This window comes from Geotrypetes seraphini, chromosome 4, assembly GCF_902459505.1.
Source record: "Geotrypetes seraphini chromosome 4, aGeoSer1.1, whole genome shotgun sequence".
Classification (NCBI taxonomy): Eukaryota; Metazoa; Chordata; class Amphibia; order Gymnophiona; family Dermophiidae; genus Geotrypetes; species Geotrypetes seraphini.
In genome coordinates this window covers 97,235,464-97,260,442 of record NC_047087.1, presented here as the reverse complement: position 1 = coordinate 97,260,442, position 24,979 = coordinate 97,235,464, and the positions used below count along the sequence as shown (strand labels likewise).

General features: G+C 41.9%; 1 protein-coding gene across 9 annotated transcripts in view; it reads right to left on the bottom strand.

Annotated features, from left to right (window-relative positions):
* The window catches only part of CMSS1 (cms1 ribosomal small subunit homolog), a 556,569-nt gene that overhangs the window by 30,297 nt on the left and 501,293 nt on the right, over positions 1-24,979 (bottom strand). For all 9 annotated transcript variants that reach the window (XM_033940866.1, XM_033940867.1, XM_033940868.1 and 6 more), the window contains one exon: positions 6,667-6,791. In XM_033940866.1, coding sequence (XP_033796757.1) covers positions 6,667-6,791 — 125 coding nt within the window. The remainder of the gene's footprint in view (positions 1-6,666; positions 6,792-24,979) is intronic.

Here is a 24,979-nt window from a genome sequence, read left to right as displayed (position 1 = left end):
CTGAACAGAGCTTAGGGAGGCAAAGAACACAGAAAAAAAATGGCAGCATTTGCAAGGCAGTCTTGCCTTACAAGCTATAGTGCCAAGGGATTCCTATGTATTAATCACAGACAGGACATCAATGTTTCTTCTTACACGACTAGTACAATCTATTACACTATACTGCCAAACTAGTTGTAGAGCTAAAATGAAAACAAGTGTTTAAAGTTCACATTCTGGGGAGGCAGTTCAGACAGTGAATGCCCAAGGCTGTCGAAATGAGACATGTGTTTTTCATAGAAAGTGGCAGAGGATTATGTTTTTAATAGTAAAACAATAATTAAGTGATACTCTAAGATTTTCTATGAGCTGAAAAGCAAGCTATCCGTTGTACACATTTTTCTCTGGGTTAGCGCCTAACCACAAAATTTTGACAAATGTATTTGGATAAAAGAAAACGGAGATTGAAACCATACTTTCTTATGCATCATGGAAACATTCTAGCAGATAGGACTAGCCCACTGACTTATTTCCAGCTGTGTGTTGCTTTGCAGGAGTCCTGAGTCCTGAACACTATGCCAGCATAGCCTTCCTAGCTCTAGGGAAGGAGTCACGGTCATTGCATAGCACACCTGCTGTTCAACTCACAAGAACACCTGTAGCAGACTAACGCACAAGCTGCAGTCTGCTGCTCAGCTGCTGTGGTGGCAGGCAGACTACTAAGGGTGTTGGGACCCCCCCCAACTGCTGTAGATAAAGGCTTGTGGAAATCAGACATGATAGAGACAAGGAATCAAGCATGGAAGCTCTGGGGCCAACAGAAGACAGCCCAGTCACTACAAAGAGTAATTTTCAATGGAAAAGTAATCCTCAGTGTTAGAAGAGATATTGCAGAAATTAAATTTTGTGCCTTCCGGATCCTTCATTGTCAAAGCCAAGCATATAGAGCACAATGGGCCTCCAAGAGTGGGTTGACAACCAAATGTTATTGAAGGGCTTGACACAGGTCTTTCAGTAAAGCTTGGCTGTCAACCCACTCTTGGAGGCCCGTTGTGCTCTTTATGCTTAACTTTGTTTCCTGTGCTTTGTATTCCCTCTCTCCTGTTGCTGTTCAGTCTTCAATGATACATATATTTCTGTACATGGAGAAGCTAGTTTAAAAAGCTTAGGTTGCCCTATTTCCTATATTGACACCATTAAGTTAGCTGTTATTTATGAGTAACTCTATTAGCAAATTTTCTTAAGTCAAATATAATCCTGTCATTTTTTTCTACATGCAAAGATTAGTGATAGGCCCAGTCTTACAGCCAAATACCCCTAGGATAACTCAGATCACAGGTACCAGCTCTGTGAGCACTTTAGGGACCTGGGCACCCCCATTATTTTATAATGTACTTTATTAAATTTGGAGCACAATGCTTTATATAACAAAGCAGCAGTGGAAGACAGGAAAGAAACACTTCTGTATTCCAGCTATTGTTCCTGCCTCCTCTGACAGCCTATTAGCTGGCTATAGCTGTCTGATGGACTACAGGGGAAGGAGGAAGTTGCTGTAGCTTAGGACAGAGACACTTCCTGCCTACAGTTACCCTTGGGGAGAGGAGGAGCAGCAGGGAAAAGGAAAGAAGAGTAAGTTGCAGAACTTCATTGGCATGATAATTTTATATGTGTTGCCAAAGCAATGCAATTAGTAAGGTAAAAAAGATAGAGAAGTACTAGAAAATGATAAAGGGGATTGAAAGGGTAGGAAGAAGAATGCAGGTGTGAAGAGCTTAAGATGTCAGAAAGCAGATATAAGGGTAAAAGAAGCTGGATGAAGGGGATGGAGACTGGAAGTGAAGCTATGGGGAGAGGAGTGGTGGACATTATCAGTTGTGGCATGCGCCATATTAATGATTTCTTTAGAGGCACTGCTGATTTTACTAACAGTGCTTTGGAATTGGCGTGTTTTCAGAAGGAACATTTTAGTGCTTACTTCCATTCGGTATCTTCTTCTCATTCTTCTAATTTGATGTTGCGAGTGCTTTGTTTGCCATTGTGTAAGGTCTGGAAATGGGTGTGCAGATTTCACAATATCAGTGCCCCTGAGTCCCCCTTTTTGCCTATAAGATTTAATAGGAACTTTTTACCTGGCATGGAGGGCTCAAGGTTTGCGCGCTGGGAGGCAAGGCGGTTGACATTTTTGTTTCAACTGGTGGAGGAGGATGGCACAATGAACTCTTTTGCACATTTGTGTCAGGTCCATGGTTTGGCCGGTACAGATCGGTTTGCCTATATGCAGATCCAGCACTATATGGCTTCTCTGACGAAAGAAAATTTGTGTTTTGGTAGGCAAGAATAACTGTCTACGACCTTTACCTTGAAAGCACCCCTCAAATTCCATCATCAGCATTTGAAGGATGAGACTCCCTTGCCTGACTTTGCTAAACTTCGGGCTTCTCGGTCACAAGATCTTAATGTGATATTGCCTGATATTAATGTGATAATGTGTTGATTGCTTTACAAAAATTGCCATCTTTGAGGAAATATATGTATTTTTGGGAAATGCACTATAAGTTGGTATTTCGTCTTTATGTATCACCTAAATGGGTGACCTACTGCAACTTGTGATAAATGTGGCCATCTGGATGCCACCCTGGATCACATGTTCTGGCTTTGTCCACTCATCCAAGCCTTCTGGACCAGTCTTTTCTTGTATATTGGTCGTATCCGGAAGATGACTATCAGATCTTCTCCATCCTCGGCAGCCGGGCACGAGCTCCTTTCTTCGATGGTCTGTTTTGACTGCCTTGAAATGTATATTACTGTGATGGCCCCTACTGTCTCATTGTGGAGGACTCAGATGATTGTTCTGCTGACCTGGGAACGCAGGGGTGTTCATGACCTTTCATCTGTTCTGGGCCTGCGTTTCACAGCCGCTTAGAAGCCTTTCCGGACAACTATGACTTCTGTGGCCAGGAGTCATATTTTGAACTGCTGATTGTTTGTACTTTTCATGCTCTTTAGCTTTCCTGTATGTTATTCTATGTGATTTATGGTGACGGGGACTCCGGGAGGGGGAGGGGGGAATTTGTTCTATTGAAAAATGCTATTATGAGCCTTGCACTGTTGGCTGTTTGTTTTCACTTTGTGTTCTGTTTTTGGCTCAATAAAAAATATTTAAACATAAATAAAACACTCCCCCTCCCCCAAACCAATTCCATCCCATGGAACACAGTGGAGAAGGACCTAGTGGTTGCATTAAGATGCACCAGCCCAAAGAAACAGTATTTATTTATTTAATTTTCTATATTGTTCTCCCAGGGGAGCTCAGTTTACATGAATTTATTCACATATTCAAGCATTTTTTTCTGTCTGTCCTGGTGGGCTCACAATCTATCTAAAGTACCTGGGGCAATGAGAAGATTAAGTGACTTACCCAGGGTCACAAGGAGCAGTGTGGGTTTGAACCCACAACCTCAGGGTGCTGAGGCTGTGGCTTTAACCACTGCACTGGAAGTGGTGGTGACAAGAGAGATAGGTAGAGTTTAGAAGTACACGTGATTCAGCACTGCTCTGCTGATCAACTTCTGACTGGTCTCAGGGTGAGCTTCTGGAGTGTGCAATGCTCACGCATAGATATTAGCCAGAGCATACGTAAACTATAGACTGCTGTAATTCATGTGCAAAAGTGCATGCTCCACCCAGTCTCCATCCATGTGCATGCCTACTGGGAAAGTACGGTGCATACTTTTTTATTAGTTCGCATTCTAAAAAAGGTGATTTATGCACTCTCTTTTATAGAATATGTGCTGAGTTAAGCACCCCCCAATTATTTTGAAACATTGGTTCCTATGATTCAGATCATTGTGTGTCTGTCCCAGTTCTGATGAGGAGTGCCACAATCCAGTATCCCAGAAAGACATCCTAACCAGCTAAAAGCCCAGTTCTGTTCACTTTCAAGACATTTGCTCTGTGCGTGTGTCACACTGCACTGTTTAATAGATGGAAGTTTATAAAACCACAAAGCTGAAAATTTTAAATGAGCCAAACCAAAGCATCAAAGGAAGCAAAAAGTGATGAGGATTGAGGAAGGAAAAAAACAGAAAAGTTTCCAGTAATGTGAAATGTGACTGTAAATGTACGAGTGTATATGTAATTCTTTTGGCATTCATTCTGTTGATGGGATTGTGTGTTTATTAGCACAGGTGTGAGATGCTCTCAAGAAAATAAGTATGTGGGATGCAGAGTGCTGCAGACAACACGCTAACTGATGCTTTTACAACAGAGAATTTATCTAGACTTGTCACACTCAGTTCAGCTCTAAAGCCTCATATAAAGTATACATGTATTTATATATTTTTGTACAAACTTTAATAACTGCTTCACGGGCCAACAGTCACTCAAAACAGTGTACAGAATCTGCCAGCACTGGAACAAAATACATATTTACATCAGTTTCATTGCACATATTTGGAGTTAATTTTAAAAGGCATTTTCACAGGTAAAAGAAGCAGTAGAGGCATTCGCAGGGGGTGGGGTCAGACTTATATTTATAAAGTATTCATATCTGCATATGCACATAAATAAATCAGGAAATGAAGTGGCCCAGTAGCCTAATGGTTAGTAGAATAGACTGAGAACATGGGGAACTCGGTCCGGTTCCTACATCTTCTCTTTGTGACTGTAGGCAAATCATTTAACTCTCCATTGCCCCAGATACAAAAACTTAGACTATAAGCCCACTAGGGACAGAGAAAGTACCTGCATATAACAAATGTAAACTGCTTTGGTTGTACCACAGAAAATCCAGGATCCTTTACTCTTTGCATATATAAAATGCAGAGCATAAGAACATCCTGGCTCTTTTTACATGATATATGCATAGGTGTCCTCAGGCCTGAGAAGAGGCAGAATGGGATGGGATTGGTACTTATGTGCACACTTCATAAACTACATGCCTATTCTTTCTGACAAACAGAGTAGTTGTTGAGTTTACCTACTTTTTGGGGGGGGAATTTTATTTATTTATTCAATTTTCTATACCATTCTTCCAGAGGAGCTCGGAATGGTTTACCGTCTGTCCTGGTGGAGGTCTAATATACCTGGGGCAAATGGGGATCAAGTGACTTGCCCAGAGTCACAAGGAGCAGGGTGGGTTTGAATCCTCAACATCAGGGTGCCGAGGCTTATAAAGGCATGGAGGCACATATGTTGCCTTTGTAAAATAGGTGCGGGCCAACACAAAGATATTAAATGCTCTTCGACATCCTTCAGGCTTGTGCCCCCCCCCCCCCTCAATTATCTTTCAGACCTCTAGGCCTTAATAATTAAAATCAACCACCATGATCATCTAGAACAATATTGTAATAACTTTAATGACATCATGGGGACAATATTGTAGTTCACCCCTCTTCCCTTTTGTATCGCTAATTACTTGTGTACATACATTGAATGTTTATTTGTATAAATTGTTTTATTTTGTTCTCCTAATTTTAAATTGTCATACGCATTGAAGTATTTGATATTGCGTGTACAACAAACTTTTAATAAACTTGAAACTTGAATATTCAGCCGGCGGTGCTCAGTGTTTTACTGGCCGCCGCCAGCATTATGTCATCAAAGCTGGGCCATGGCCAGGCTCTGGTTTTCCACAACCAGTTACACCATAGCCGGTTAAATGCAATATTCAGCACTTAAATGGCTACGGGGCACTGCATAAAGATAGGACTGACTTTTATGTCGTTCTATTTATGTGGTGATCTTGGCCAGTAAAGTGCTGAATATTGGGCCTTAACTGGCCAAGTGCCAACTCAATCCTCGGAATGCAATCATAATAGCTGGTTTTGCTTTAGGTGCTAACCAGTCATTTTCAGCAACACTAAACAATTAACTGCCACTAAAAATGACCAGTTAGCCCTGAACAAGCAATTTAACTGGCCAGGATCCATCGCCCTGAATACTGACCCCCACATTTCTAAATATTAATCTTTATTTCATATATACACATACTTAATGAGAACAATTTCTAAAACTCATTTACTTAGCAAAGGTTTTTTTTTAACTAAGCTGTAGTAAGAATTGGCCTTAGCACACTCTTATATGGGTCTTTCCCGTGCATTTTTACTGTGGCCAGATTTTTTTCTATTTATTTTTTTATGGCCATGCACTAATATTAGTGTTAGGATGTGATTATTTTAAAAAATTGCCACAAGAGCACTTACCGCCACTATGATAGTAAGGGCTCCCACATTAACTTTGCGTTAACTAGTTAACACATGATTGTGTAAATGGTTGGCAAAGGAACACCCACTCTCCATGTCTGATATTCCCTCCCAAAATTACAAAAAATAATTAGTGCATGGTTAACATATGCACATCCCCAAATAAATGTGGAACACAGTGCATCCAGAGTTAGGCTTTTTTTTTCTGCATTAGGTACACGTTTAGTAAAAGGGCTCCTGAATGACTTTGAAAATGCCCACCATCTGTGCAGGCTGATGTTTGTGTTGAGGTCAGGATTTATTGTTTTGCTTTGAATGCAGCTGTTTGCCGCCAACAGATGTTGCTGCCCTAGGTGACTGCCTACTCTGCTAAATGGTAGGCTAACCTTGAATAGATGCCATGTATGTGTCTTTCCTGCTTAGGCGCCTTGTTAGAAAATTATCTTTTTCATATCACCAAGGTCTGCAGAATATATGAGATTACCTGTTTGTTCTTCTCCACACTGCTAGGTCTCCTACTCTTCCGTTTGGTTGACTTTTCACTCAAATCTTGCTGCTTTCTTTTTCTTGCACTGCTTTCTTTAATCATATCTTCATTTTCAGATGACTCTAAGGAATAAAATAATTGCATTTAGAAACTTATTTTATTGTTTTCCTTTTTGTTCTTTGCATAAAATATGGGGAAGACAATTTTCACAAGATATAATTTGTGTATCAAGAGTTAAATCACCCTCCTCCTTTCTGGGTAAAAGTACCCATGCCATTTCATATCATGGTTGCTTTTATCTGTGCTGAAAAAAAGGGCAGGGATGGAGGCAGGGGGAATGTGGAGTCAGATGATGAAGTGGCGAGAACTGGTGGCAACCATTCAGAGAACGGCGCAGGGCCGGGCAGGAGCTCAAAAAGCTCGCTCCTGCCTGCCGGCCCAAGGGCACCGCTGGCTGCGAGATCGGAAGGAGGGGCTCGAGTGCCGAAAGCTCGCTCCTCCTGACAATACACCAGGGAAAAGGTACATGGGGGAGGGGTAAAAAATTGTTTGCATCAGCCAGGACGGGAGGGATTCCTCCTGTCCCAGCCTAACGATAGGCCTACAGCAAGTCCGGGAGGGTGTCGGGTGGTCACCGAGTGCTGGCCTGAATATAGGACAAGACCCCCATTTTTGTGGCCCAAAAATATTGTCCTATATTTGAGTATATATGGTAATTTCTGTATCTCTCTACCATGGAAAGACCATGCTTTAGTTGGGTGGTGGTGGGTTTTTTTTTCATTTTACAAGGTCTTTTATTAAAGTAATGTGCAGTGCAACACATTAGAACATAACAAAGCAACATGAACAATAGCTAACATAAGAGCAATGCCCACAGAAAACCGGAAACCATCCCAATCTATTAAGTAAGCTATAAACTATAAAATATAGGTGAGAACTATGTAGAACATCACTTTTAAGAAGTTTCAAAGATAAACTTTCCCCACAAACTAAATGTCATAACAAAATCCATTCCCACTCACCCCTAACTTTAAATCTAAGCATCTCCCCTATGTCTTCAAGAAAAAGAGGACTATTCAATAGACACATACAGACACACATTCTCTCTCTCCTTCTCTTCTTCCCCCAACCACAGGGAAGACAAGAAAGGGGGGGAGGAGGACAAAGAAAGTTCTGCCTCACTCAGAACACAAGGCTGCAATATGGCCACATTTACTCATTGCACAAATCCTTATTCTCTATGATAGGTCTATCCCAGAGGTAGGCAATTCTGGTCCTCGAGAGCCGGAGCCAGGTCAGGTTTTCAGGATATCCACAATAAATATGCATGAGATAGATCTGTATCTCAAGGAGACAGTGCATGCAAATCCTGAAAACCTGACCTGGCTCCAGCTCTCGAGGACCGGAATTGCCTACCCCTGCTCTATCCCGTAGTAAACCTAACTCTGGTATGACTCGACATACCCAGAATTTGTGCACTCCGAATAAGGAGACTTATTGCTATCAGTGATTAACCACGTGACAGAACTTTGCTAATCTTCCTTTGAGACTCTAGTAATCTTATGGAATGGATCCTTACACAAAACGGTAATAAAATGGCTCTTTGGCAAGACCGAACTTTGAATTTTAAGCACCTTGAATTTCAGACACTAAAAAAAAGAATTGAGACAAAGGGCTCCTTTTACTAAGCTGCGCTAGCAGTTTTAGCGCTCGCCGCATTGCCGATCGCACTAGACTCTAACGCCACCATTGAGCTGGCGTTAGTTTTTACACGTAGCGCGGGGGCAGCACGTGCTAATCTGCAGTGTGCGCTAAAAACGCTAGCGCACCTTCGTAAAAGGAGCCCAAAGAATGCCTCTGGCGTAAAAGCAGGAAAGCTGAACATATAACTACGTACAAAGTCGCTACATGTATGTATTGATTTTCAGTTTTGCAAGCTAAAAAGCATTATTATTCTAGATTGATTAATTCAGAAATGATTTATTTCTACATTATTTAGCACTGTTAAGAAATTGTCTTTGAATCTTTTGATCATAAGAGAGTCTTGAGAATATAAGATCTCACAAGAGGAGATAGCTACAGATTTTCAAACCCAGGTCCAAGTGAATTAGGACTCCTTCACGTTATCAAATTCTACCAGAATTGAAATTCTGGAGGCCCCCAAACTCCATCAAGGAGGCAACTTAACAACTCTTCTTTGGCGAAGAGAACAGCGCTGGATTTTTTATCTTAACTCTGTATGCCCCTATGGTTTAAACAGAGAAATAGAATGGCAAACATTTTTAGGTTAATCCAAATTCAATTTGTTGTGTACATTCTTTGGGTTAACCTATATCCAATCAATCACCAATATCCAACCAATCTGTTCAGCAAGTCACCAAGTCCATACTCTCCAATCAGGATATACCAATCTGCACCCATCAATCCAAATGTATGACATCATTGTCAAATGTGACTCGGACGAGAGGCCATAGACTAAAATTGAGGGGCGACAAGCCCAGGACTAATGTCAGAAAGTTCTGTTTTACACAGCGAGTGGTGGACGCTTGGAATGCTCTCCCGGAGGAGGTGGTGACGGAAATCTCCATTATGGGATTCAAGTGCAAGTTGGACGCACACCTGCTTGCAAATCTCATTGAGGGATACGGGAAAACAGTGTCTTCATCAGGGAACACCTAGGACGTAAACAGGGAACACCTGGATTGGCCTCCGCGTGTGCGGGTCACCGAACTGGATGGACCAATGGTCTGATTCGGTGGAGGCATTTCTTATGTTCTTATGTTCATTAAGTAGTTATTCAAGCTTTCATTCACTGAGACTGTTGTTGATCTGTATTCACCAGTTTCTATCATTTTGTATTCACCAATCCAAAAATATGACATCATTTTCTCCTTCTTTCATTGGCTGGTCTGTTCTATAAAACACCACCGTGGTTACATGCAGTGTTGTCTTTTGGAGCTTTCAGAACAGAAGAGACCGCAGTTGCGGCTGCATAACGCACTGTTTTTCAGTGCATGAAACTTTTGAAGAGCTACATTGAAGTGTGCAGGTGCCCCTGTAAGAGTTGGTTTGGGGCTGTTTAGCACGCTTAACTTTGAAGTATTTAAGGCTTTTGATTTGTTTCATGCTGTTTTATATTTTTGCACAACAAGGGTATTGATATATTAGATACACGTTCACTTACCCTGTTATTGCTAAAAAAAAAAAATTTTTCCCTTCAGTTTTATGACTAGGTTCTATCAGATGACATCACCCTACTTGTAATGACCCAACATCCTACATGTCCTTCATACGTCCGATAACATTTAGACTCAAACATTCAAAATGCTCATTAGTGTAGCTTCAGATACTCAGCAGTACCACAAAGCTTTATGTGCTAAATCTTTACCGGATCTTTTTACTGAATTTTTACCATCATCGGCATAATCAATGTTATTTATATTTACTTTATATTTCTATCATTTATACTGCTAGTACTTAGCTTTAATCCGTGGTCACGGCTAGGGACAGTTTATGCCAACATGTTTCGCGAAGTATGCTTTATCAAGGCTGGGACCCTACTTAGAAACGCTAGGAGTATAAATGATAGAAATATAAAGTAAATATAAATAACATTGATTATGCCGATGATGGTAAAAATTCAGTAAAAAGATCCGGTGGAGATTTAGCACATAAAGCTTTGTGGTACTGCTGAGTATCTGAAGCTACACTAATGAGCATTTTGAATGTTTGAGTCTAAATGGTATTGGACTTGTGAAGTGAATATTGTAGTTGGAGTGCTCAAAGAGTAAGAGTAAAGTTTAGTGCTGTTTAAATTGCTAGCTTCAAGAATTAGCAGCATAAAAAATTTGAAAACTGTCTTCCGTCAATGTAATCAAGTTTATTTATGGCTTGATATACCGACTCAAACAAAAAAAGGAAGAACCAACAAAATCTGCAGTAAAAGGGTCGAAGACAAAACAAAGCAAGGAGAACTGCAGTAACTTGTACAATGATACAGGCAAAGTTTAGTAAAATAATTGCGGTTAAATACAACACCTAAAATTAAACCACGGGACCCAACACGGTCCATATTTCGGTACACGCCTTCTTCAGGGGTCTTAGGTTGGAAAGGAGTCAAATTGAACCGCATCTGTGCTAAAGGAGTGGCTTTGGGCGAAGGCCTGCGTGCGGCGCGAGACGAGATCTGTGTTGGTGAAGGTCGCTGCAGCCCCTTCCAGGAGAGTTTTCAGCACGCTTTTTGCGGTTCAATTTGACTCCTTCCCAACCTAGGACCCCTGAAGAAGGTGTGTACTGAAACACGGACCGTGTTGGGTCCTGTGGTTTAATTTTAAGGTGTTGTTTTTAACCGCAATTATTTTAATAAACTTTGCCTGTATCATTGTACAAGTTACTGCAGTTCTCCTTGCTTTGTTTTGATATACCGACCATCACATGTATCTGGACGGTTTACAATACTAAAAAAATTAGAAAAATCTAATAAAATTTAAGATTTAATTGAAATAAAATAAGAGGAGGGTAAAACAAAACTATGACAAATTAAGACTTATTAGAGACAAAAGGTACTGGGGGGATAGGGAAGTTTTAATTACAATATGTAAATAAAAAGCTCATAATTTTCAATGAAATAGCATGCTATCCCAATACATGTTTAATGGATTGTAAAAGATATGCTTCCCTTTGTCTTCCACTCTCTCTCTCTATTGGTAGTTCTTAACACTCTGTTCTCCAATCTGCAAATTGACTCAAACTGATATAACTGAATTTAACAAACACTGCAGAGACAAGGAGAAAACAAAAAAACTCTTGAGAGAGCACACAGGTACTGCATACTAAGTAACATCAACCAGAAAAGATACCATCAAGGTCACTGCAAAGGAGCAACTGTCTTAGATGTCAAGCTGGAAGAGAGGAGTAGGGCACATAAGCACCCTTTGGAGTTAGTCTGTAAATCTGCAAACACAAAAGCCAAAAAGGCAGTGGGGGTTGCTATTAAACAAAACCTGTTTGTCATGAAATACCAGGGCAGTGTTAAACCATGTGATGCATTCCAACTCGGTCATACACCATTAGTCACTTTGAAAAGTGCATGTCCAGCTAATGTACCCTGACATGACATCTCAATTTGAAAGGGGTAGCCGTGTGTTAGTCTGGTGTAACAAAAATGACAGAGGCAGGTGGCACCTTATAGACTAACCAATTTATTGACATAGGAGCTTGAGTCCAGATGCTTGGAGTGAAGTTCAGGAGGTCGGTACATAAACATGAAGATGCAGTGGCAAGAGGGTGGGATATAAAGTAAACATCATTACCCTTGACCAAATAGATTCATGGCTCACTACAGGTGTGAATGGACTTCTGAGATCATTCTATCTTTTTGTTCTCATTCACCACTGTCGTCAGTTAACTGAATTAACTGTTGTCAGTTAACTATATCCATGACATTCTGTTTGTCTGTCTTGGCTATTAAGATTGTGAGTTCTTTTGAGCAGGGACTGTTTTCTTCTTCTTTGTAACTCTGTGCAGCATAATTAATAGTAGTAACTGAATTAGCAACGATCGCTGTTAACCGACCTGATTCATAAAAAGGCCTGTGTGTTTTTCCCCTCAATTGCCCATTTTCCGATCCAGCCATGAAAATTAGTAAAACCCCATGCAAAATAGCCAAGCGATTGATTCACTTACATTGCTTGGCTATTTTGCATCGGGTTTTACGATTCTAAAAGCTAGAACATCTACGACCTGTAAAAGTAAAAATGTGATCTATAGTATACGATGTCCTTGTGACTTGATATATGTAGGGAGAAGCAGTAGACCAGTTCATGTCAGGCTAAACAAGCATAAATTAAGAATTGTGACAGGAGCACTACAAGCTCCGTTAGTTCAACACTGGAGAGATAAACAACATAGATGGGATGAGATTAAATGGAGAATAATTGATCAGGTATTAGAAGGGTGGGAGGGAGGTAACTGTGATAAGATTTTAAATTATAAAGAACAACGATGGATTTGTGCTCTGGATACTGTCACACCTAAGTGATTAAATCTTGAGATAGTGTGGAAAACTTTATTATAATTAAAACTTATAAGGTAAGTGGTGAACTCCGTATTAAACAGATTGATTTGTAAGTCTTAAAACGTGATGACATCATAGGGGCACGTTCTATAAACGTAATAAGAAAAACACCACCGCCGCCATCTTTCCCCAAGAGATTGAACGGGATAGATGCAGTTGAGCACTAGCACACGGTAAGAGAATAAGAAATAAAAGTAATTTAATTATTACTTCTTAACAAACTTTGGAAGGTAGGATGTAGTAATAATATGAGTATATTCTATTTATCAGACAGCAAAACATGTCGGCAGAAGTTCCCAGCCGACTAAGTTAAACACAAAAGATAAGTAAAATTTTTAAGCTTATTTATAAAAAGAAATGTACAAAAAGCAGAAAACGTATAATAGAAAATTTAAGGATTGATGACGATCTCTGCAGCTCTTTATAAATGACATTAATGAAGAATTACTGCACTAACTTCCAAAGATCCTTAAAATAAATAGAATGAATGTTCTTTGGAGGAAAGGCATAAGACAGAAGATACGATAGAGATGTTTAAATACCTACGTGGCATAAATGCGCATCAGTCGAGTCTCTTTTATTTGAAAGGAAGCTCTGGAATGAAAGGGCATAGGATGAAGTTAAGAGGTGTGTGTGTGTGCACCTATGTTCTGCCAATTTATGTGTAAATGCACTATAAGTTGCAGGCAAAACTGTACACCTGTCTATGCTCCATGCATGCATACTGTATGCCCAACTACAAACTACCAGCAGAATAGTGTTTTGGTGCACTATGCCATTATTCTAGTCATATGTGCATGTAATTAGCACGTGTATGTTTGTTAACACATACTATATAGAATTATCCCCTATAAGGGCAATTCTGTAACCTAGAAGATCATATCCAGCCTTCAATTTCCCTCTTTTTACTGTGTCTAATTGCATCTTTCCCTTTCCTCTTATATCCTATTCTTTTGCTAACACTATCCTCTTCCCTCCTTCCATCTAGCCATCCGGCAACTCTCCCTAGCATTTAATGTGTATGTATGTGTGCACTTTCATAAATGCTAGTAAGGTACCTAAGCGCTTTTCTGTAAATACTCGCTTAACTAACATAGCGCATACTTGCAAGGGGTTCCTAGGTGGGTAGGACATAAGTGAAGCTCTCACTTATGCATGTACATAAAACTTTAACTGCCTCTTTTACAAAGCCGTGCAGCAACGGCCCCGAAGCTTCAGGGCCGCTAGTACGCCTTTGTAAAAGGAGCCCTAAGTTGCACGTGCGCCTGCTGCACATAGGTTTTTTTGCTGGTATGTGAGCACCTAAATTTTATGTATGTTGATTGCCATACATTAGCATTCTGTAATGTTGATTCCATTACATTAGCATTCTGTAATGGAACCTAGGCCCTTTATAAAACAGGCTCCTACCATGTGTTTTCTGGGCACCTAATAAGGAGCCCCAATTACAGAAATGAATTTTTTTTTTTTTTGAAGGGGGGGGGGGGAGACAGGACAGGATAAAGTTAACATGGGTGAATACCAGACATACTGGTCTGAGCCATGGTAGTTGTACTCCTGTTGACACATAGGGGGCAAGCTCAACTTGCTTCATCTTTTGTAGTTAATGAAGCATGGATAAGAAGCAGTGCATACAAGCAGGCTCACGCTAAGGTTAGAGGCCTTTCATATATGCTAGTTAGATATAAATGTATACAGCTAGCACGAAAAGCAGCACAGTAGCCTAAAATATTCACAATAAGCAGTATGAAATGTCCGAGAAGCCTTGCCCTTTACAGGATTTCGATGAATGTGAAACCTTCTCCCTGATAGCGCTTTACTCTTCCGTGCCCATTACTAATCTTGGATCACCTTGATTCAAGTGGAAGGACAGGAATAGAAGAAAGCATTCATCTCTGAGTGATGGATGGCTTGAAACGGCTGACCCTGCACATTTAAATAACATGATGTGATGTGGCAAGCCAGGTTAAGTCTATGATGCTACAGATTAGGTTCAGGTTACAGCCTAAGTACAATTCAAGCTGCTCATTACTGGACATATTTAAACATGGGAAATAGAAAATTCAGGTTTTGTTGTGTGAAAAGGGAAAAAAAAAATGTGAAGCAGCTTCAACTTTAATATAAACATAGACACCCAGGTTTAGATTGTACCACCTCCAGGTCATAGGAATATGAGAAGTGCTGTACTGGGTTAGACTATTGGTCAATTGAGCCTGGTACAAGTCCTATCTTAAACTGTGGCCAACCTTGGTCATTTTGAGGTGAGCAGCAGATCTTAATGAAGAAATCCACTTGTTTAATAATTGTTACTAGATACTCCCCTCTCACATACTCCTTTGCTTCCTCTCCTTGGAGTCAGTCCTTTAGTCCATGCCTTCCCCCCAGTCCAGGTTAGACAGTCTCCTTTTATCTTTAGACACTCTACACTGTGTTGAGTCGCTTTAGCTCTGCCCCATCAATTCCTCTATGCCAGTTCTCTGACATCCTCTACAACATCTTGCTCACCTTCAAAGCTCACCTTCATCTTCTGGACTCTCACTTCTTGTCTGTAGAAGACTTGTCATTCCCTTGAAATCTGCCTCCATTGTGGACCTTACTGCCTTCTCCTGATTGTAAACTTTATACCATTTTTTGCTTTTAACTCTGAAGGCCAGGCTGAAGGGAAAAAGCCATTTGTATTTGATGTTCTCTCCCCTCAGCTATTTGTTGCTGCATTTAGATCTTTCTATCTCTGTAGCATCACATCTGAAAATCTGAGAAAGCTAACATCTTGTAGCCCTTCCAGTCTATCATAATCAGATCTCTCATTATAGCCATCAGTTTCCCCTTTGTCTGAAAGTACTGCTCACATACCACTACATCTCTTAGGAGATTTGGGTGAAGAGCCCCCAATGCCTGGTAAGCTCTATTTAGTCTCATGACTTGGTCCCCTGGCACCTCCCTGACATAGATCCAACATGGCTCTGCATATTCTTTGAGAGATATCCCTGCAGTCTTTATATTCCACTTGCTCTGGCAATCTCTTAATATGCAAATTGTGTCTTCTGGATCTATTTTCCAGGTCCTCAATTTTATCTAACAAACTCTGTTGAGATTGCTTCAGATTTTCTGGGACTGCTGTGTGCCAGAGATCTCCTCCCTGTGCTCCTCCAACTTAATCTCTATTTTTCCCAGTCTCTAGCCTAAATCACCACGTTACCCTCAGATGTTCTGTATACTAGCTAGAAGTTTTTGCCTTATTGCTCCAGCAGCTAACTAGAGTTCTGTAAAATGCCTCTTCATCTCTCTTCGAGGCATCAGGCCCTGCATGCTTGTCCTTCAGTTCTCATGGTTGCTCTCTTGTTGTGTTGCACTGCTCAAAGCCATCTTGCCTGCTGCATGCTGTGCCAACTTGCACTCCTTATATACAAACTTCTGCAAATTCGCTGACTTGAACTTTGCGGTCATTGCTACCGAATCTTAAAGGACTCTTCTGCTGATTTGGCTCTTTTATACTCATTGTGCCCTCTGGTGCGTGCTTTATTAGCAAAATATGTACCCAAACTCATGAAGCACCTAGCTTAAGCCCTTACTGACTTGTGATGTTACTTCCTTCTGTAAGGGATTTTTTCAAAAAGGAATGGAGAATACAACTGAGAATATCATTATGCCTCTCTCGATTCCTGGTGTATCTGCACCATGAGTACCATGTGCAGTTCTGTTCATCCCATCTCAAAAATGATAAAGAGCAGTGGTTCCCAACCCTGTCCTGGAAGACCACCAGGCCAATTGGGATTTCAGGCTAGCCCTAATGAATATGCATGGAGCAGATTTGCATGCTTCTCACTTCCATTATTTGCAAATCTCTCTCATGCATATTCATTAGGGTTAGCCTGGTGGTCCTCCAGGACAGGGTTGGGAACCACTGATATAGAGGAACTAGAAAAGTCAGAGATAGGTAAAAAAATCATGAAGGTAATGGAACACCTCCATTATGAAGCCAGGCTAAACAGATTAGGGCTCTTCAGCATCAAGAAAAGACAAGTGTGTAGGATTTAAATTTTTTAAATCCTGAGTGGGGTGGACCGTTAAATAGGAAACTGTTGTTTAACCTTTCAAACATAAACACAAAAGGACAATTCAAGAAACTAATGACCTGCAAACTGAAAACAAATTGTAGAAAACTTTTTCTTACATGCAATGCATCACTGGCTAAAGCAATAAGAATATTAGGAGCTCATTTTGACTGCAACCTTTCACTATTACCTCAGGTCAACTTGTTAATAAAAAAAGTCTTTTGGTCTTTTCTGGAAACTTAGAAGGATTAGAGAGTACTTAGATAATTATCAATTCCACCTATTAGTACAATTTTTAGTTTTGTCTCAACTGGACTACTGAAATGTTACCTTTTTAGATTGCCATAAATTTATAATTAAAAAAAAACTCCAAACGCTACAGATTAATCTTCAGATTGAAGAAACATGATAAGATTACACCTTATTTATGTGAATTACACTGGTTACCTATAGAAGGGAGAATACTTTATAAATTCTATTGTATTCTATTTGAAATAAGGTTTGGAGAAACTCCTGATTATATGCCACATCTCATTAAATTTTCTAATAATCCATCTTTGAACCTAAGAAACAATGATACTTTTCGGTATCCAGTCATTAGGAACATTAGATACAACAGAACTTTTAACTCCACATGGGTATATCAAGCAGCAAAACTGTGGACAGCATTGCCAACTAATATTAACCAGCTAATTTTCCATGAATTTGTTACTAATAATTCCTAAATATTGTAACACTAGTTTTTAATTTGTATCACCATAATTACTTACGTAAACCACTGTGAACTTCATGGAGGTATTGGTGGTATACACAAATAAAAATTGTATTGTACCTGACTAAATTCAAGTAAACCGTTCTGAGCTCTCCTGGGAGAACGGTATAGAAAATTGAATACATAAATATTAAGCTGTGGAGCCTATAGCTGGAGGATGTGGTCAAGGTAAATGATAGCACATAAAGACAGTCCATCCATTCTAACCTTTAATTACATGCATTATTATTTCACTAGTCGTTAAGCCCGTTACATTAACGGGTGCTAGAATTTATGTCTGTCTGTATTTTTCTTTCTGTCTCTTTCCTCCCTCCTTTTCCCTGTGTAGCGCTGCCTCTGCTTTCTTCCTCAGTCTGCACTCTCAAGCTGTAACATTACTGCTTAGCTTTTTCTTCCTGCAAGCATCTCTGCTCTCTTTCTCATCCCCAGTCTCTTTGCTATTTTTCTCTTCTTGCAGGGGTCTCTGCTCTCCTTTCTTTATATGTTCCTGATTCCTGCAAACTTCAGTTTTCTCTGTATGCTCTTGATCCTGTGTTTCCCTGTAGGTGTCTCTTCCTTTTTTTTTTTTTTTATTCCTTCTTCACGTATGGTTGATTTATTAAAAGTTTTTATATTTTTCATATTTGTTGCATGCCTGTCTCCTTGGCCGCTGTATGTTTCTCTTTTTTTGCTTTCTGTGTTTGTTTGTGTTTTTTTGCTGATTGTCTACTTGGTCGCTGTCAGTCTGTCTGTCTCATTGGCTGCTGTATGTCTGTATGTCTTTTTTGCAGTCTAACTCCTTGGCCACTGTATGTCTCTATGTCTTTTTTTACTGAATTTATCCTTGGGCATTGCATTTTTTATTTTTTTCTGTTTGTCTCCTTGGCTGTTTGTATTTTTTTTTTTTTTTTTGCTGTCTCCTTGCCCACTGTCTCTCTGTCTGTCTACTTGGACGCTGTATGTAAGTATGTCTGTATTTTTTTTTTGTTGTCTGTCTCCTTGGCTGCTGTATGTCTGTTTGTCATTTTTTTCCTGTGTCTCTCTCTCCTTGTCCTCTGTGTTTTGTTATTTTTTCAATCTGTCTCTTTAGCCCCCTGTCCTGTGACTGTCTGTGTGTCTCTCTCTCCTTGTCCACTGTTTGTTTTTTTCAATCTCTCTTTAGCTCCTGATCCCCTCTCACTGACCCTTGCAACTGCATGTTATTCCGGCTGGGTTTCCATGGCAACCCTGCTCGCGGGTCTGTGAGTGTAGGGCCGTTTTGTTATTTCCTCGTGTGAAGCTGTCCGAGTCTGGCGGCGCCGTGTAGGGCGGAAGCGGGGAGGCGGGGCCTCAGCACCGGCCGGGCGGTTCGCGTCGCCGGCCCCCAGGAGCCCGAGGCCGGCGGCGGGGGAGGCAGGGACATGCCTGGCGTGCCATAGTGCAGGAGGAACGGAGATCAGCGGCTGGCTGCGGTCCGGCTTGTGGAGGCGATCGGCTGGTTTCGTATATGCGCGCATGCGCATTCCTTCGGCCACAGACCTAAAGCGCACGGAACACGCAAATAGGAGTGCGCATGCGCGGCTAGCTTTTTATTATATAGGATTATTAAATTAAAATGTCTTTTTTTGTTTGTTATTTCTGGGCCATAGACCTTATAAGTCCACCTGCCACTGTCCTTGAGTTTCAAATACTGAAGCTGCTGTGGAAGTTCCCTCCAAGCCTATCCAAATCATCTCATCATTTGCAGGACTCAGACTGTGAAAATCTGCCCAGCACCATTCTCATGTTCCAGATTGCTGGGGCTCCCGAATCTCTTCCAAGCCCATCCTAAATCAAATTGCCTTATACAGCCCGATATTGGCCTTAGTACTTCAATTTATACCAATCATGTTCTAATTAGAGATCCACTGTGTTCATCCCATGCTTTCTTGAATTCTGTCACTGTTTTCCTCTCTACCACCTCCCTTGAGAGGGCATTCCAGGTATTTACCACCCTCTCTGTGAAAAAGAATTTCCAAACGTTACTCCTAAGACTACCACCCCACAAACTCAATTTATGCCCTCTAGTTTTCCCAATGTCCTTTCTCTGGAAAAGATTTAATACCTTTCAAGTATTTAAATGTCTGTATCATATCACCCTTGTCCCTCTTCTCCTCTAGAGTACACATGTTCATGTCTTCCAGTCTCTTCTTGTACGTCTTTTGACATAAACCACCTACCATTTTTGTTGTCTTCCTCTGGACTGCTTCAAGGCGTCTTATATCCTTAACTATATATGGCCTCCAAAACTGAACACAATACTCCAAATGGGGCCTCACAAAAGACCTATACGGGGCATCAATACCTCCTTTCTTTTGCTGGTTATGCCTCTATATAGCCTAGCATTCTTCTGGCTACAGCCACCACCTTGTCAACCTGTTTCGTTGCTTTCAGATCCTCAGACACTATCACTCCAAGGTCCCTCTCCCCATCCATGCATATCAGCCTCTCGCTTCCCAGCATATACATCTCCCTTGGATTTCTACTCCCCAAATGCATCACTCTGCACTTGTTTGCATTGAATTTTAGCTGACAGACATTAGACCATTCTTCCAACTTTTGCAGATCCTTTTTCATGTTTTCCACTCCCTCCGGGGTATCCACTCTGTTACAAATCTTGGTATCAACTGCAAAATGGCAAACCTTACTTTCTAACTCTTTGGCTATGTTGCTTACAAACATTAAACAAAATCACTGATTCCTGAGGCACTCCACTACTCACCCTTCCTTCCTCGGAGTGAATTCCATTAACCACCACCCTCTGATGTCTGTCCATCAACCACTGTCTAGTGCACCACTTTAGGTCCTAACTTCAGCCTGTCAAGTTTGTTCACAAGCTTCCTATGAGGAACTGTGTTAAAGGTTTTGATGAAATTTAAGTATTGGATCTGGTCCTCACAAATGGAGAGAGTATCTCTAATGTTTGAGTCGGTGCTCACCTGGGAAGTAGTGATCATCAAATGGTTTGGTTTGATATAAAGGCTAAAGTGGAGAGCAGCTGCACAATACTCAAAGTCCTAGATTTTAAACGTACGGGCTTTAATGAAATGGGAGTGTACCTGAAGAAAGAGCAGTTAGGATGGGAGGACATAAGAGAAGTGGAAAGACAGTGGTCTAAGCTGAAAGGAGCGATAAAAATGGCTACGGACCTTTATGTGAAGAAAACCAATAAAAACAAGAGAAAAAGGAAGCCGATATGGTTCTGCAACCTAGTGGCGGAGAAAATAAAGGCGAAAGAGTTGGCATTCGTGAAATATAAAAAAAACCAAGAAGGAGTGCAGAAAGGACTACAGGGTGAAACTGAAAGAAGCCAAGAGAGAGATATGTCTGGCGAAAGCACAGGCGGAAGAACAAATCGCTAAAAATGTAAAAAAGGGAGACAAAAATTTTTTCTGATATATTAGTGAAAGGAGGAAGATGAAAAATGGAATTGCTAAACTAAAAGATGCTGGGAACTGATATGTGGAGAGTGATGAGGAAAAAGCAAATGTGCTAAGCAAATACTTCTGTTCTGTTTTCACAGAAGAAAATCCTGGAGAAGGACCGAGATTGTCTGGCAAAGTTAAATGAGAAAATGGAGTAGATTCTGTGCCGTTCATGGAGGAGAGTGTTTATGAGAAATTTGAAAAACTGAAGGTGGACAAAGCAATGGGACCATACGGGATCCATCCCAGGATACTGAGGGAGCTCAGAGAGGTTCTGGCGGGTCCTATTAAAGACTTGTTCAACAAATCTCTGGAGACGGGAGTAGTTCCTGGGTATTGGAGAAGAGCGGATATGGTCCCTTTTCACAAAAGTGGTCACAGGGATGAAGCGGGAAACTACAGGCTGGTGAGCCTCACTTCGGTTGTTGAAAAAATAATGGAAGTGTTGCTGAAAGAAAGGATAGTGTACTTCCTTGAATCTAATGGGTTACAGGATCCGAGGCAACATGGGTTTACAAAAGGTAAATCGTGCCAAACGAACCTGATTGAATTTTTTGATTCGGTAACCAGCGAGCTGGATTGAGGACATATACTAGATGTAATTTACTTAGATTTCAGCAAAGCCTTTGATACGGTTCCTCTTAGGAGGCTGTTGAACAAACTTGAAGGGCTGAAGTTAGGATCCAAAGTGGTGAACTGGATTAGAAACTGGTTGTCAGACAGAGGCCAGAGAGTGGTGGTTAATGGAAGTCGCTCGGATTAAGGAAAGGTGAATAGTGGAGTCCCTCAGGATTCAGTGCTGGAGCCGATCCTGTTCAATATGTTTGCGAGTGACATTGCTGAAGGGTTAAAAGGAAAAGTGTGCCTTTTTGCAGATGATACCAAGATTTGTAACAGAGTAGACACTGAAAAGGGAGTAGAAAATATGAAAAAGGATCTGCAAAAGTTAGAGGAATGGTCTAATGCCTGGCAACTAAAATTCAATGCAAAGAAATGCAGAGTAATGCATTTGGGGATTAATAATCAGAAGGAACCGTCAGGGCCGGATTTTCCTATAGGCTAACTAGGCTTCAGCCTAGGGCCTCAAGATCAAGAGGGGCCTACATTCAAATTGTTAGCAAAATTAAAATTACACTATTCTAAAAACAGTGAACACTAAAACACTGAACCGAAAATAAGGAGAAATTCTACGCTTCGGGATCGGAACCGGCTCCAGCCGCAACGGGGCGCCGACTCAGCTTCTCCCTTTCTTTTTCTCGCCCTGGGAGGAGGATCGGGGAGGAAAAGACGTCAGTCTGGAAACAGCTGGGCAAAGCCCAGCCCCGCGGGGAGAGAGGCAAAACGTGGATCCGTCAGGACAGGGCGACCCAGACTGGCATGGGGGGGTGTTCAGTGGAAGGGGGATGGGAGGCAGGCAGGCTGGCATCGGAGGGAGGGTTTAATGAAAGGCAGGTAGGCAGGATGGCATGGGGGGTGGTCAATGGAAGGGGGTTGGGAGGCAGGCGAGCATCGGAGGGGGGGTGAGGTGAGGAAGGACACACTGGGGGCACTATGGACATAGGAAGGGGCAATGTTGTGTGTTATGTTTGATTAATTATTGTTACAAGCAGTGTTCCCTCTAAGCGGGCGGGTGTTGTGAGCAAACTTTTTTCACTGTGAGCTAAAAATATCGGGCGCCAGCAAGTTATGAGCCAAATAAATATGTTGCTTTCTACCACAGAACTTCCTTACGTTTGTATGGAATCTATCCCCTTTCAACTTTAGAGAGTGCCCTCTCGTTCTCCCTGCCTTAGCTACTAAGTCTATTCCCTTCAGTACCTTGAATGTTTCTATCATGTCCCCTCTCAATCTCCTCTGCTCAAGGGAGAAGAGGCCCAGTTTCTCTAATCTTTCGCTGTACGGCAACTCCTCCAGCCCCTTAACCATTTTAGTTGCTCTTCTCTGGATCCTTTCGAGTAGTACCGTGTCCTTCTTAAAGTACCAGTGCTGGACGCAGTACTCCAGGTGAGGGCGTACCATGGCCCGGTACAGCAGCATGATAACCTTCTCTGTCTCTTCAGTCCAGCATCTGCCCCTTCCATTCACTGTCTGTCTTTCCCTGCCATCTCTCCTCCTGCCCCACCCCCCAATTTGGTCTAGCATCCATCATCTTCCTTCTGTTCCCCTCATGGTCTGGCATCTCTATCCTTCCCTCCCCCCTGTGGTTTTTAGCATATCTCTCTTCTCATTTCCTCCACTCAGATCTGATCATTCTCTGCTCTCTCTTCCCTTTTCTTCTCTGGTCTTCCTTCTCTATTTTCTGCCTCCATCTAAATTAAATTCTTTCTTACTATTTAGTCCCGTTTCCCTCTTTTCACTGTGTCTACACACAGCTTGTCACCCCTTTCCCTCACCCCTCCATTATCTTACTATTTTCTTCCCCCTTTATTTATCTCCTCCTTCCATCCAGTATGTGTTCTTTCCCCACTTCCATTCAGCATCTGCTCTCCCTTCTCAACTGACATCCATCTGCCTTCTGCTCTCTCTCCCTTCTTCTCACTTCCATCATCTGTCCCCTTCTCTCTCTCTCTCATCTCCTCCATTCCATCATCTGCCCCTTCTCTCTCTCTCTCCCCCCCCCCCAACTTCCATCATCTGCCCCCCTTCCCCTCACCTTTGTGGGTCACTTTCTTTCCCCTGAGGGTGGCTCATGTCACAGGGGAAGCTTTGGCCGAGCAGAACCGCTTGATTGACAGTGGAACTTACTTGATTGATGTCGATGCTGGGGCCCGTTGCCGTTTGAAGGAAAAAAAAAAAAGGTGGAAAAAAGGAACCTGTAAAGGCGAGAGGAAGGGAAACCTCCAGGACAGCTGCTTTTTGCCCTCCTTCAGCGGCCCAAGAGTTCAGACCAGCAGCGGCAGCTCTGTATGCTTTTAACTTCGGCACAGAGCTGCCCCTAATCAATAGTTTAGCGCGGTTTCATGAGGCAGCCTCGGGGCCTTTGATAGCCGGCCCGCTTCGATGATGCGATGTGGGCCGGCCTAGCAAAGGCCCCGAGGCTGCCTTATGAAACCGCGCTAAACTATTGATTAGGGGCAGCTCTGTGCCGAAGTTAAAAGCATACACAGCTGCCGCTGCTGGTCTGGAGGTGCGGAGACAAGGCAGGAGGCAAACGCGGTGGAAGGCAGGAGTCCCGGCGAAGGCAGGAGTCCCGGCACAGCGACTGCAACAGGAAGTTGCAAGTCAGCTGACGCCGGCCTTTCGTTGCGGCGGGGACCGAATCCTTTGCGGACCGGCAAGATTTTGTTTGCGGACCGGCGGTTGAAGAACTGTGCTCTACACTGTGTGCGCTGTGACGAGAAACTTGTGCGCTGCGAGGTAATATTTTGTGCGTCAGCGCACCCCAGCGCAGCTTAGCGGGAACACTGGTTACAAGTACTATATATGGTGCTGAGAATAAATGTCCAAATAAGTGTTCTCGACTTTTTTTTATTATTATCCGTGTCACATTTTTTATAAAGGCTAATACCAATAACATATTGATATATATCACAGTAATGATGTATTTTATTATCTCTCTTGTAATTTACAAACTTAAAAATGGGAGGTGAAAGGGCCTCATAAGTGGAATAGCCTAGGGCCTCTTTTCATCTAAATCCGGCCCTGGGAACTGTATATGCTGGAAAGTGAGAAGCTGATATGCATGGATAGGGAGAGGGACCTTGGGGTGATAGTGTCCCAAGATCTAAAGGCAAAAAAACATTGTGAAAAGGCGGTGTCTCCTGCCAGAAAGATGCTGGGCTGTATAAAGAGAGGCGTAGCCAGTAGAAGGAAGAAGGTATTGATGTCCCTGTACAGGTCATTGGTGAGGCCCCACTTGGAGTATTGCGTTCAGTTTTGGAGACCGTGTCTGGCGAAGGACGTAAGAAGACTTGAAGCAGTCCATAAGAGGGCGACGAAAATGATAGAAGACTTGCGCCAGAAGACGTATGAGGAGAGAGTGGAA